General features: G+C 47.2%; 2 protein-coding genes across 5 annotated transcripts in view; one reads left to right on the forward strand and one right to left on the reverse strand.

Annotated features, from left to right (window-relative positions):
- The window catches only part of phkb (phosphorylase kinase, beta), a gene marked incomplete at its 5' end in the record, with an annotated part of 71,587 nt that extends 62,164 nt beyond the window's left edge, over positions 1–9,423 (reverse strand). For 2 of the 3 annotated variants that reach the window (XM_084436713.1, XM_084436715.1), the window contains 2 exons: positions 5,550–5,636; positions 9,360–9,423. In XM_084436713.1, the coding sequence (XP_084292839.1) occupies positions 5,550–5,636; positions 9,360–9,423 (151 nt within the window). Of the gene's footprint in view, positions 1–5,549; positions 5,637–8,657; positions 8,765–9,359 lie in introns of all 3 variants that reach the window. The other variant, XM_084436714.1, reaches the window with a different exon arrangement.
- A 278-nt stretch (positions 9,424–9,701) lies between these two features.
- Positions 9,702–15,000, forward strand: part of itfg1 (integrin alpha FG-GAP repeat containing 1) — a 136,092-nt gene continuing 130,793 nt past the window's right edge. For both annotated transcript variants that reach the window (XM_084437098.1, XM_084437099.1), the window contains exons 1-6: positions 9,702–9,888; positions 10,224–10,308; positions 11,579–11,709; positions 12,214–12,271; positions 12,417–12,497; positions 13,101–13,195. In XM_084437098.1, the coding sequence (XP_084293224.1) occupies positions 9,711–9,888; positions 10,224–10,308; positions 11,579–11,709; positions 12,214–12,271; positions 12,417–12,497; positions 13,101–13,195 (628 nt within the window). In that variant the 5' untranslated portion in view covers positions 9,702–9,710. The remainder of the gene's footprint in view (positions 9,889–10,223; positions 10,309–11,578; positions 11,710–12,213; positions 12,272–12,416; positions 12,498–13,100; positions 13,196–15,000) is intronic.

Genomic DNA, 15,000 nt, shown 5'->3' on the forward strand with positions numbered 1-15,000 from the left:
ACACACACATCCCTCCAGAGGTCCCTGCGTGAGATGACTAATCTGTCTGAATAGGCCACTTCATTTCTCATCAGCACATTAGGCCGTCGTCTGGTAGTGCGCAGGGCCAGGTCAGCTCACGCAGACAGTCAGCAGGGCTGGAGAAGAGACAGACCGTGACAGGACTGACAAAACCAGCCCAGGCCCAGCCTGGCTTATGTGCGTGGCTGGCTTGTTTCTGTTCAGGACTGGTAGGACGGAAGCTAGTCATTCCACTGAAACAGCTGTGAATTGAAATTACATGAAATAATGTCTGATGAATTAAGATAGGTATTGTCGCCTGGACACATCAGTTCCAATGCTTCCAATGCTAATCCAGCACAATAAGAGCGGGATAGCCAGTTAGCTCATGAGCTCACAACAACTAGCAGCAGCTTCCATAACATTAATAGTAGCGGTCAGTGGCTAAAGCAGTTGCACTGATGATTCCTGTAATGTTAGCCATTTTGCAATTGGTTCCACTTCTGTTTCTGGACAAAAGTCATTACCTGCTTTATGCACTTCCCTTTAGGTGGTGAAGTAAGTAGACGGTAATCTCTGAGAATGTCCCGCGTGGGAGTCCAATGCTCTGACCACTACTCTACTTGTGGAATTTAGGTAAGGGATAAAAAGGTTGGAGTGAAAGGATGAACATGATTGGTGGGTTGGTTTTGGTGTCCTTCCAGTCCCTAGTGTGGGTTGGGGTTAGAATAAGGGTTGGGGTTGGGACAGGATCTGACCTATAAGGCAAGGGGTAAAGGTTGGAGTGAAAGGATGAGCATGTGGAGGTTTGGGGTATAGTCCCATAAAGTCATCCCCAACGGGTCTTGAACCCCGGTCTCCCGGGTGGGAGTCCAATGCTCTGACCACTACTCTACGTGCAGTGGAGATCGGCGGGTTGATTTTGGTGTCGGCGGGTTGATTTTGGTGTCCTTCTTGATTTTGGTGTGTAGTGACTACTGCCTCTTGTGGTGCCAACAGAGAGATGCAGGCCAACATTGTCGGGAGGGAGGGAGGGAGTGAGTGATAAGCCGACCGACGCTATACTAGGTGCGCTGGCTTCCAGCCACGCGCAAAAACATTAATAAACCTCTCAGTGGCTCCGGGGAGTCAGTCCTACCCATTGGAGCATGCTGGGAAAAAAGAAGAGGTAAATAGCTTGTTTGGATGTGTCATGCATTAATGAACCTGGCAGACTGTGACTAGCCTGGTAGACTGTGACTAGCCTGGCAGACTGTGACTAGCCTGGCAGACTGTGACTAGCCTGGTAGACTGTGACTAGCCTGGTAGACTGTGACTAGCCTGGTACGATACGATACGATAGCCTTTATTGATTCCCAAAGGGGAAATTCCATTTCTTTCAGCAGCATACAGACAACAAACATAGCCACACAGAAAATATGGGAGTAGATAGTGGAGGATAACACAGAATGTGCAGTACTAAAACACAGGCAACCAGCCATCTCTATAAGCCCCAAAATAAAATACAATCTACAGTCACAATGCATCAAATAGATAATAAATACAATAGTAGGCCATAAATATAAACATATACTCAAATTCTAAAAAAATACACACTCTGATTCATATGTCCCTCAATATAGATCCATAAATATAAACATAACTATACATACCACAATATGAGCATGTACCAAAGTGCAAAGTGCAAGTTAATGGCACTTGTTAAACCATTTAATGGCTGCTGGGACAAAGGAGTTGCCAAACCTGTCAGTCTTAATTTTAGGCAGGATCATCCTGTGGCTTAATCAGCTCCTCCTCAGCTCAGCTCTTCAAAGAGGGGGTGAGAGGGGTTCTCCATGATGGACAGCAGCTTGCCCCCCATCCTCCTCATTCCCACCTCCTCCAGGCTGTCCAGTTTCCCCCCACCACAGAGCTGGCCTTCCTCACCAGCTTGTTTAGTCTGTCTATATCACCCTTCTAGGCTGCTGGTAGACTGTGACTAGCATGGTAGACTGTGACTAGCCTGGTAGACTGTAACTAGCCTGGTAGACTGTGACTAGCCTGGTAGACTGTGACTAGCCTGGTAGACTGTATCTAGCCTTGTAGACTGTGAGTTACCTGGTAGACTGTAACTAGCATGGTAGACTGTATCTAGCCTGGTAGACTGTATCTAGCCTGGTCGACTGTATCTAGCCTGGTCGACTGTATCTAGCCTGGTAGACTGTAACTAGCCTGGTAGACTGTGACTAGCCTGGCAGGGAGACTGTACTAGCCTGGGAGACTGTAACTAGCATGGTAGACTGTACTGTAACTAGCATGGTAGACTGTAACTAGCATGGTAGACTGTAACTAGCCTGGGAGACTGTAACTAGCCTTGTAGACTGTAACTAGCCTGGTAGACTGTGACTAGCCTAGTAGACTGTAACTAGCCTGGTAGACTGTGACTAGCCTAGTAGACTGTAACTTGCCTAGTAGACTGTAACTAGCCTGGTAGACTGTGACTAACCCTAACCCTGAATACCCTGGAAGGATATCATTCCTTCCCAGCTGCTCCGTGTGGAAACGGTCTATTGTAAAAGCCTGTCAACCACCTGTGATTTGGCCCTAAACTAAACCTGAAATATATACAGTAGATGGACTTTATGATGGCTATTCCAAGTCAAGTGCAGTACCTTTATTACAGATCTGTCTGTTGTTAGCTATGCTAGCGTAGCCAAGAGAGAGACAGAGAGACAGAGAGAGAGAGAGAGAGAGAGAGAGAGGGAGGGGGAGAGAGAGAGAGAGAGAGAGAGAGAGAGAGAGAGAGAGAGAGAGACTCCAGAGGCCTCGGCCTCGGCTGTCCTTAGAACAGAGTCAAGAAGAAGCTTGGATGATTGAACACACACACAGGCACGCACACACGCACACGCGCACACGCACACACACACACACACACACACACACACACACACACACACACACACACAAACACAAACACACACACACACACACACACACACACAGCACTCTGGATGCAAATCAAGTGATGTTGGAGATGCTCCCTTCTCATCCATCAAGCTAATGTTCCACTGCATCAACAGCTAATGCTTCAGACATACATAGTCTCTCTCTCACAATGGACCATTTCTCTGGCCCCGCGGGTAGGGGAGAGAGGGATGGATGGAAGGAGGGAGGGAAGGGAGGATGGAAGAGGAGTGAGAGCGAGACAGAGGCAGAAAAGACAGAGTGAGGATGCACATGTGTGTTATAGAGAGAGAGAGAGAGAGAGAGAGAGGGACAAAGACAGAGAAAGCGCACTGGAGTATGACCACAACACCATATAAGGAGTCACACAGAGGAAGTAGATGAACTGGGAGGGACGGCCCTGTTGTCCGTCTCTCCCAAATGTTCAAGAGCTCCGCCCCCCCCGGCGCCGTCAGCCCTGGCTCCGCCTACTGCGCTGTGGCACAACACAGTAACAGAAAACCCTACCCAATCTGTGGCATGCATGACCTCAGAGGCAGAGAGCGGGGAGTCAGCCTCTAGGCCTGTGTGCTGGTGATAACAATAGCCTGCTTTTGTTCCCCTGCTCAAACTGAGCTGGCTGAGAGGCGAGCGCTTCACCTGGTGATTATCTCACTGAGTAGTCTGGCAGACGAGCAGCAGGGGGGGGGGGGTGGTACACCAGCCCGTCTCTCTCTCTCTCCCGGGCTCTCTCTCTCTCTCCCGGTCTCTCTCTCCTCCGTCTCTCTCTCTCCCCCGTCTCTCTCCCTCTCTCCCAGGCTCTCCCTCTCTCTCCCGGTCTCTCTCTCCCCATCTCTCTCTCTCCCGCGTCTCTCTCCCGCGTCTCTCTCTCTCCCCCATTTCTCTCTCCCGTCTCTCTCCCCTGTCTCTCTCTCTCCCCCGTCTCTCTCTCTCTCTCCCCGTCTCCCCTGTCTCTCTCCCCTCTCTGTCCCTGTCTCTTCCCCCGCCTCTCTCTCTCAACCGTCTCTCTCCCCCCCCCCACACACACACACACCCACACACACACCCACAAACACACACACACACACACACCAACACAATGTCGCACTGAGAAAGACAAGTTCCTCCTTCTCGTAACGGACAAAAGTGATGCAATCTGCAATGTTGCCAAGCTGAATGCTTTCTCCCTGTCACTGTCACTACTGAGGAGCGGACCTGCCTCAACACAGTACCACACACTGCTGCTGTGTGTGTGTGTGTGCGCGCACGTGTGTGTGTGTGTGGAAACAGTGCTGTGTCCGAGTCTGCCCAAGTACACACACACTCTCACATCACACTCTCAGACCACCAGACAAAATATTCCAAGCAGGCCTACAGTGCACCTGCACTTCACACAGCAGAAACACACAGCACAGTACCACACACTTCCACCCAACACCATCTCAACACAGTACCACACACTTCAACCCAACAACATCTCAACACAGTACCACACACTTCAACCCAACAACATCTCAACACAGTACCACACACTTCAACCCAACATCTCAACACAGTACCCCACACTCCAACCCAACACCATCTAAGCACAGTACCACACACTTCAACCCAAAACCATCTCAACACAGTATCACACACTTCAACCCAACACACTTCAACCTAACCCTTACCCCAACACCATCTCAACATAGTACCACACAGTTCAACCTAACCCTAACCCCAATACCATCTCAACACACTTCAACCCAACACCATCTCAACTTTACTGGATGTACTCATGCTCTATTCCAACTGTCAACTCTTTACAACAGCCCATATTCAGTTGTTGTACAGTATGATATCAGCAATTCCTAAAGTTTCCGAAGTCGTTTATAGTTTAAGCATCAGTACACCATCTGTATCAAGACCGTAAGATGTTCTCTAGGCCTACAGTCAGGAAATCTATTTTCTGGTATATTACACTCAATAGGATGTTTACAACGACATATCATCGTGACCAGGAGAAGATCCCAATGGAGAAAACCTGTGTTGGAGGAACAGAGTGTGATGTTCCTCCATTTAGTCTCCAGACACTGTTACGCTGAATGGCTGCGCTCCGCATACTACATAATAGAGTCTGTGCCACTTCACCGCCCAAGCTGGTGTTCTGAGGTCGTATCGACGGGTCAAAATTGAAAGAGTGACAAGTCGTAGCAGCAAATGAGAGACCAGGTAGCCCAGGTTAGATGAGCGGGGCATATCAATGGGTGGGAACGCCTGATCGCGAAAGCCATTAATGATTGGGGTTGTCGGGATTTCGGCGCTAGCAATGAATTGCCAGGATTTTAACACCAGATTTTTGCATGAAGTGTCCATAGAGAGATCTGCAGCATGCAGTAACGTAGTTAGCGTAGCTTATGTAGTGTATCAGCGAAATATTAGTGGTACATTTAACCCACAGATCAACATGCTAGTGGTACATTTAACCCACAGATCAACACGCTAGTGGTACATTTAACCCACAGATCAACACGTTAGCAGTACATTTAATTAACCCAGAGATCAACATGTTAGTGGTACATTTAACCCCACAGATCAACATGTTAGTGGTTCATTTAACCCCCAGATCAACGCATTAGTGGTCTCACCAGCATTGTAGTAGCGCTCCAGTTTCTCCCAGAGAGGCTCGTCCTCCCGGTGGAGGATAGACAGCTTCAGGGGTTCATAGATGGACCCTGGGAAGGGACAAACACAGTCATTTATAACCACACGCTAATAACAAGTGTATAGCATGTTCATAACACAGTTACACCCAGAGATGCACCCCTGCCCCCATCATAGGGATACACAAGTGCATTAGAGCATGCCGTCAAAACAAGCTCCATGTTCTCCACACATCAAGTCAACATATCATTACAAACCTGAGTGATTCCAGGAGCCAAGCTCAGATTCCTGTGGAACTGACAGACTGACCGACTAATGGAACTACTTGCCTTCTGAAACACTGTTCTTGCATCAGAGAAGAGAGAGTTCCAGGGAAAGCCCATCTGTTGCCTCTCGTTCAAATCCACATTTAACTTTAGAGTGATTTACATTTTAATGGGATTGACCCTGGGTCAATACCTCAGGTACATTTTCAGTCAAATTACCATAATTTTCATCAGCTTTTTAAGTAGTAGACGACAAAGCCGATCCCTCCCTCTTTTGAAAGATAACTTGTCGTGCTCTGGTCCAGTATGCAAATTACAACATTTCGATTTCATTCCTAAGGCATGGAGAGGAGTGTCGTATGGTTTCAGAGCCATAGTTGCATGTAAGCTGTTAAGCAACTAGAGGGCGTAGACCTCCACCCATGATGCATGTCGTCAGCATAAGACATTAGGGTCCCCTCCCTGCAGCCTCCTGTAATCCGCGATCAGCTCCTTGGTCTTGTTGACGTTGAGCAGGAGGTTATTATCCTGACACCACGGTGTCAGTGTTCTCACCTCTGCTCTGTAGGCCGACTCATCACCGTCTAGGATGCGTCCGATGATGGTGGTGTCGTCAGCAGACTTGATGACGGTGTTGGAGCTGTGGGGGGACGTGCAGTCGTGGGTGTGCAGGGAGAACAGCAGGGGGCTGAGCACGCAGCCCTGGGGGGGCCCGATAGCAAGCGGATGTGTTATAATTCTGGGCCATATATGGGCCGGAACTAAGCCACAAGGGCCAGATCTGGGCTGCATATGGCCCAGATCCGCTTGCTATCTGGGTACTGGTGCTGTCAGTGTGGAGGAGGTGGAATTGCCGATCTGTACCACCTGTGGTCAGCAGTGCAATTGTACTACACAAGAGTCAGTGCAGTAGTCAGTTTAGTACAAAAATTGCCGGGGGCAGGGGAGAGAGCCATGTTGATAAGGCTGGTGGCCGTGGGGGAAAAACGGTTCTTCCCAGATAGCAAGCGGATCTGGGCCATATACAGGCCAGATCTGGCCCTTGTGGCTTAGTTCCGGCCCATATATGGCCCAGATCCTCTTGCTACTGTATCTGGGTTGTGTCGAACAGTTTTAGTCTTTAACGACCGCAGCCATGATCTTTCTGTCCCGCTTCAGCACCCTGGAGTCATGCAGGGCCTGGAGGGAGGGCGGGGCCTGGAGTCATGCAGGGCCTGGAGGGAGGGCAGGGCGCAGCCAATCACCCTCTCCGCCGAGCGTATCACCCACCACAAATTAGTTTTGTCCTTGAGTCCTTGACTGAAGCGGCAGGGAACCAGGTGGTGATGGAGAAGGAGAGGATGGACTTGATGATGGAGGTGTAGAATTGTACCATCATGGTCCGTGGCAGGCTGAATTTCTTCAGCAGCCGCAGAAAGCACATCCCCTGCTGAGCCTTCTTAATCAGGGTGCTGACGTTCAATTCCCACTTGAGGTCCCAGGAAATGACAGTACCCAGGAAGCGGAAGGAGTCCACAGTGGCAACCGGGGTGTCATGCAGGGTGACGGGGGGGGGGCTGAGTGTTTCCTGAAGTCGCCCACCATTTCCACTGCCTTTAGAGCGTTAAGCTCCAGGTTGTTCCGGCCGCACTAGGTCAGCAGCTATTCAATCTCTCACCTGTAGGCGGACTCGACCCGCTTGGAGTTCAGTCCTATGAGGGTGGTGTCCTCCGCAAACTTCAAGAGCTTCACGGACTGATGGCTGGTGGTGCAGCTGTTCATGTACAGTGAGAATGGTAGGGGGTAAAGAACACCCCCCAACAACTCCCTTGTGGGGAGCCGGTACTGGTGGACTCTGGGTCAGAGATGTTCTTCCACCGGCTGCACACGCTGTGTCCTGTTGGACAGCAAGTCCGTGATCCACCTGCGGGTGGAGTCAGGCACTTGTAGCAGGGAGAGCCCAGGCTCCAGTGTGGCCAGGAGGATGGTGTTAAAGGCCGAGCTGATATGACATGACCACAGCAGTAACCTAGCTAGCTAGATATGACATGACCACAGCAGTAATCTAGTTAGCCACAGGCAAAATCTAATTCAAAGCAGTTGATCTTCGCCACTATGCCATAATGAAATAATTTCGGTCCTAATAGCGGCAAATAGGTTATTGGCATACTAGCCATGGATATATTAAAATTGTGAAGTACCCTTATGTGTTGGTCTGGTCTATCTGGCAATGTTAACGAAAGTGAAAAATAATTAGTGGATCTGCCCCGTGATTCAGGTCAGCTCCGACATGTAATGGATTCTTCAGTGGCCCAAGGTACTCCCCTCCACCAAGTTTCATAAAAATCGGCCTGGTAGTTTTTGCGTAACTGTGCTGACTAACAAACAAACTGACAGACAGACAGACAGAGACAGACAGACTAACAGACAGACTAACACACGGCACCGAAAACATCAAACACTGAACAGACTTTGTTCTGGGCGGAGGTAATGAACACAGCGTCTGAGAGAGTTCATTATTGGTTGAAATAAGGCTTTTCTATATCTAAATGTCTGTTAATTAGAACCTTACACTGCTTTATTACTGTTTATAACTAGAATTATAAAGGTCACGCTGTATCTTACTTTAGATCAAACCAGGGGCTGTATTCATGGGCTCAGGGATTAGATTATTTTATCAGACCATTTGATTATTGGGATAATTGTGATTGATTGATTGAGTCCAATCAGTCCATGACCGTTACAATAGGCTACTGTGCAGTTGATTAAGTCTAGATCTGGTGGAAAGTGATTGGTATACGGCTCCAGGGTTGTAGAGCTTTACTACAGGTCCAGTTCACCACTCACCATGACTGTGGAGGATCCGCTGGACTCCAGAAACCTCACACTGTGAGCTGGCCATTCTCAGCAGGTGATGTTAAGGATATTCGTCTCACAGCTAAATTAGATCACATCTAATGGCAATTCACAAGAGGGTTAGTTGGTAGAGTTCCACAGGCCCAAATCAACACTGAATTACATGGCAAGTTAATATTTTAGATGGGTGAAGCAAATCTGACATGCAGGGTGCTGTACCACACATTCAATACCATGCAAATGGAATTATCCCTGTTTTAGTAAACTACATTAATCCATGGACCAATCATTAAGAGATTAGAATGCATATTGTATTGCTGTTAAAACATGGACAGGCCACAGGCTGACATGTAGCCTAGGCTATGTCAGCCAGGCATGGTGAACAGAGTAGGCGTACTCTGTATTCTTATGCAAAGTTTAGACTAGATTTGATGGCTACTTTTTTAAAATCCGAACAAGGACAAACAGTTTAAGGCCAGGTCTTAAAATAGCGCCTCAGTAGGCTACTGCAAACTTATAAACTCTGACCTTTATGCCTAGTCTACCACTGCAGTGGCTTGCAAGCAAACAAACACACCTATCATGTAACTTTCCTGTCAACACACAGCCTAACACATTTACGGGCATTTAAGGCTCAGTCGTCGGAAAAAAATATGCAATGTTGCGCGATGTCATGCAGCGAATGTGCCAAACCTGATCGCTTTGATCTGGCTTTGAATTCCAGCAGCTTCCAGCCGACATCTGCCAAGCTCGCCATGTTTACATGAACTGTCAGAACGTCGCGCTTAGCGACACTGCTGCAAATAAGGAAGACCCGATGCCTTGTCGTCACTACTCGCTCACTTAAATACAAAATATAAAGATATTAGACACAACCTTGGGACAGTCATTGTTGCTATTATTGAAAGCTGTCAACCCCCAAGATTTGTCTGAAAATGCATACATCGTTTTTTTTATGCCTCACATAGTTCATGACGTCCGCCCTACCGTAAAGTGTACTGCAGTATTTCAGTTCGTGTTGTCTTGAGCTGAGCATCTATCAGGATGAGGACGATTTTAAAGTATATTTTGTCATTTATGATATATATATCAGGGTGGAGTTTGTCATATGCTCTTCAAGATGTAACGACCGATTTATTTGGGTCAGAAAATTATGGCACCGTGGCTGCCTTTGGTGATTTTAACTCGGATAAACAGACCGACTTATTCATAATCAGAGAACGTACGTATTGCCTTCTTCATATGACAACGTTATCATAAGACTAGCCAGCTAATCACTTTGTTTCATACATATTTGAGATCACCTTGTGAACGGACGTATGCTAAATTGTGAATATCTTGTGACAGCAGCCTAGCAGCCATGGATATGTAAACAAATGTTGGTTGAGTATTTTAGCTGCTGCCCTAATACTGTAGGTAACCGTTTATTTGATGATACAGACAATGTAACTAGAGACAGAATAATCATCCTAACATACACTTATTTGGAATTACACGACTGTTAATGATGAAATATGCGTTTGCCCCTATCCCTACTCTTGTTTGTTTGTATTTCAGAGTCTGAGCTGATTATTTTCCTGGCAGATCTGAAAGCTCCATACTTCAAGCCAAGAGTAAATGTCACAAAGGACCTCCTGCCTCCGTAAGTTTAACTGTGGGTGATATCATACTATGACATACACTACTACTATTACTACTACTACTACTACTACTTCTACTACTACCACCACCACCACCACCACCACCACCACTACTACTACTACTACTACTACTACCACCACCACCACCAACACTTCTACTACTACTACTACTACTACTACTACTACTACTACTACTACCACCACTACTAAAGCTACTCTAGCCTATCAGGTCAAGGTGCAAGAGGTGTAGTGGGCATGGAAAGCAGTCTGAAAAAAATACACTGCTATGATGCTGTGGAAGATGAACTTCTACTACTAAACTACTATGATTAACGTGGTTTTGTCTGATAGTTGCAGTGTGTTTGTGTAACAGACTTCTCTTGCGTTGTGTAATAACGGATGATGGCAGGATCCCAGTCAAGATGTTTATTCTCTGTTTGACAACAACGTGCAATGCAGGCGTCATTCATAAGGCAGCCTCGTTCACTCACGGGTCAAACACGCTGGTGGCGCGTTCACAGACTGGAACAGATCCTTCAGATTGACCGAAGTCTCAATACAAAACAAATACAATTACAATATACAAAACAATTGTGTACCTGTTTGACAACCACATGTAATGCAGGCGTCATTCATACGGTAGCCTCGTTCACTTGCGGGTCATACACTGTGCAAGAGAAGTAACGTACCCATTCAACTAGTTAGCTACTTACTTAACGTGGAAGCAAAACTCGATAAATAACAAAATATGACATGCAAAGGTACTCTTAAATCATGCAAAAGATTCCAAAATACATTAACAACAAAATTCTGCAAATTACACGTTCCTACCTGTATCTTCATTTGAAATAAATCAATTTTATGGACAAGTGCTTTTGTACTTGAACCTACCGCTGGTGGTGCGTTCACAGACTGGGACAGATCTAACAGACACACCGTCCCAAATCAAACAAGCTACGCCCACCAGCCAATCACATAAACAAAATAACAACAGGCAAGGGGAATAACCAATATGAACCCTGGTACATTTGCAGCACTCAACATGCAGGCAGCTCGCCACCTGGTTGGCGGACTGATGTACCAATAACATGCCATCTTTAAGTATTCATGATTCCCTATGATTTGTAGATAATTCAGGCTGTACAGCCGCCTGCATGTTACTGACTGTCTGACACAAACACAAAGCTTGTCCTCCTACTGATCTCTCTCTTCTTGTACTAGTACTGATCTCTCTCTTATTGTACTAATACTGATCTCTCTCTTCTTGTCCAGTGGTGTCATCCTCACCAGCGTGGTTCCTGGAGACTATGACGGAGACTCCCAGATGGACGTGCTCATCACCGCCCAGCGCAAGCCCCCTGAGACCCTGGTCTTCGTCTTCTGGGGAAACAACCAAACTCTGGGTAGAACAGCCTAGTACTGGACCACTCAGTAGAACAGTCTAGTACTGGACCACTCAGTAGAACAGCCTAGTACTGGACCACTCAGTAGAACAGTCTAGTACTGGACCACTCAGTAGAACAGTCTAGTACTGGACCACTCAGTAGAACAGCCTAGTACTGGACCACTCAGTAGAACAGCCTAGTTCTGGACCATTCAGTAGAACAGTCTAGTACTGGACCACTCAGTAGAACAGTCTAGTACTGGACCACTCAGTAGAACAGTCTAGTACTGGACCACTTAGTAGAACAGCCTAGTTCTGGACCACTTAGTAAAACAGTTCTGGAACAATTACCCTCACCAGTTCCTGAACATGGTTTGAAGCTAGAAACTTATAAGTGCTAAAACTTTTATCTTCGTGAAGTACATTTTTTCTTTCCACAGTAACGTCTAATTGGATTTAACTGGATTGAACAAATGGTTTTGTGGTTAAATATTTTTTTGTTGTTGTTGCTCCTATTCGACAGACACAAGTTTACGAGTCGACCTCAACAAGACATTTGCAGACCAGCCTCTCGTCATGGAGTAAGTTAAACATCCCACCTACAACTAGTTACCTTTTATTGTATGTTATCTATTTCAGAATATTTAGTCTGTTATAAATTCCCACACAATCTCTATTGCACCAAAATAGAATATGGTTTGAACCCTGTCATTTCTCTGTCTGTAGTTTCAACGGAGACATGATCCCAGACATCTTTGGAGTCATATCTGCTGATTCCTCCACTGAAGTCTGTTTTCTCACTCAAAGGTAAGCTCAGGAAATTATGTGTTTGCAGCGACTGGTGAAGTGGAATTATGTAAAGAAAAGGAAAACAAAGAAAAGAAAACAATGAATTTAGTCTCCCCACTTCAGCTTAGCTGCTATACCTACTTTACTCTATATTCTTCAGGAGCCTGTCTGCTAAGGCCTCTAGGCAACATCTCTGTAACTATTTATCTACTCTACTGATAGTCATGTCTCTCCTAGGAAGTATTTAGCCCATGTTTATTGCTCTGTAAATATTTGTAGCCAATAGACAAACAATTTCCAGGAGCTTGCTCGATCGTCTCATTGAGAGAGGTCAGGGAAGAATTTTTACAGGTCACTTTTCTAGCCCCTGGGTGAAACTGTTTTTTTGCTTCCCTCTGGAATATGTAGGTGTAGGATCTATACCCACCTCCCCATTGCTCTCTGTTAAGCGCATTGTGTTGCCTCTGTGTATGAAATGCACTATACAAATACAGTTTGATTTGATTTGATTTGAATTGTTCATACAATCCCACAAAACTAAACAATTAGGTTACAAGTTCAATTCCAAGTTTGTGTTGTGTGTTTTAGAGACTGACCTCCTGATTCGTTGTCTCCTGTCAGGACTGTTAGCTGCCAGAAAGCTCTGACCTCGCCTGTGAAGATGCGCGTCCCTCATTCCAACGCTTTCATCGACCAGAACGGGGATTTCACGGCTGGTGAGTCAGCCCTTTCACATTCAGATTCAGTGATGAGATGAGTGTGCCTGACTCAGGGGTTTGACCTGAGGGAGATTTTTGGTGGGAGTGTCTGTAAGCATCGGGTTCCGGCGCAGCTGCCGACCGGGGACCGCGGAGTATGGACGGATCCCACCGATAATTTCGGTGTGGGGGTCTGCCGCTCTCTGGTGTGGGAGTCACGGGCTTGAGAGAGTCGGGTCGCTGGCTCTCTTTTCCGAATCGCCTACTGCGGGGTTGTGTGACAGACTGTCCACAGCTGCGACAGGGGACGATTGGGCAATAGGGTGCGTATAATCGACCAAGTCCTTGGTAGAAGTCTGTAATTAGGCAAGCATCCAACGTGTCTGCTCTTATTCAACCTGTTTAACGATGGAGAATGTGTTTAGTTAGACAGGGTTTTTCACTTCTTCTTCGTGGTGCAAAGACAATTTTCTAGAGAAGTCCCTAAACTCTGAAATAGACCTTAGTACTTTAGACGCCAGCTAATGTTCAAGTTGACTAAGAGAGGGAGAGATTCCCATTTTCCTCACCGCTGAACGAATTAATTAGCTTCTTCTAGTTTTACTGTGTCTCTGTTCTGTTCTCTTTCTCCCAACGCCGACGAACATCTGTGTCAGTCAGGCTTAGCCGGCTCTCGTTTTGTCACATATTTTCCCCCCTGGAAGCAGATTTTTAAATTAATCGGAGAGGATTGTGGCGTTGTGTGTTACCTGCTGCAGGTTTGTGTTTTGGTACAGGTGTTCTGCTCTCTGGAGTGCAGTAGTTCAACCAGAGGATAATTTATAATTTACAGTAAGCTGTGAGGGGATTAGGAAATATTTGAGAGTCAGGTTTGTTTTTTTATCTGTAAAGCACTTTGAGATCTGTCTCTACAAATGAGAAGCGCTATATAAATCCAATTTATTATTATTATTATTACTATTATTATCATCTATATGACTGCAGGCCAGCCGGCCTCTGCTGCTCATCCTGTGTGAGAGGCTGCAGAGGCCCTGGAGGCTGTAGAGGCTGTAGAGGCTGTAGAGACTGTGGAGGAGGCTGTAGAGGCTGTAGAAGCCCTTGATGCTGTGGAGGTTGTAGAGGTTGTGGAGGCTGTAGAGGCCCTGGAGTCTTTAGAGGCCCTGGAGGCTGTAGAGACTGTGGAGGCAGGGCCGGACTGGCCATGTGGCGTACCGGGCAAATGCCCGGTGGGCCGGACCTACTTGTGGGCCGATCTAAAAAAAAAAAAAAAGAGCTAACGAACGGCCCATAGAGCAGGGACAGCGGCCCATTGGTCCATCCTCTATAGTGACACTGGGCTGGCCCAATCATATGTAGGCCCCACCCCTCCCTCTGTTAGTTTCAGGTGTCAAGAAATCGCGCAGCACCCCCCCCCCCCCCACCCCCCCGTCAACAAATCGCGCAGCACCTCCCCCCCCCCCCCCCGTTAACAAATCGCGCAGCCCCCCCCCCCCCCCCCCGTCAACAAAACGAAACTGAAGGTGTTCCATCTCACCGCGTCGGCTCGGCTAGTGGCCTGACTGGGGCTACATTTCCCGGCAGGAAATATTCACCCAGTCCAGCCCTGTGGGCCGGTCTGGGCCAAAAATGCCAGGGCCGATTTTTTGTCCCAGTCCAGCCCTGTGTGGAGGCTATGGTGGAGGCTGTAGTAGAGGCTGTGGAGGAGGCTGTAGAGGCTGCCTCTGTTCTGAGGAGGGTTCACACCAGGTCCATCTATCTACACAGAACCAGAGGACTGAGCATGACACACACACACACGTGCCCCCCCCCGAAACTGTAGGACG

The sequence above is a fragment of the Borostomias antarcticus genome (assembly GCF_949987555.1).
Source record: "Borostomias antarcticus genome assembly, chromosome: 4".
Lineage (NCBI taxonomy): Eukaryota > Metazoa > Chordata > Actinopteri > Stomiiformes > Stomiidae > Borostomias > Borostomias antarcticus.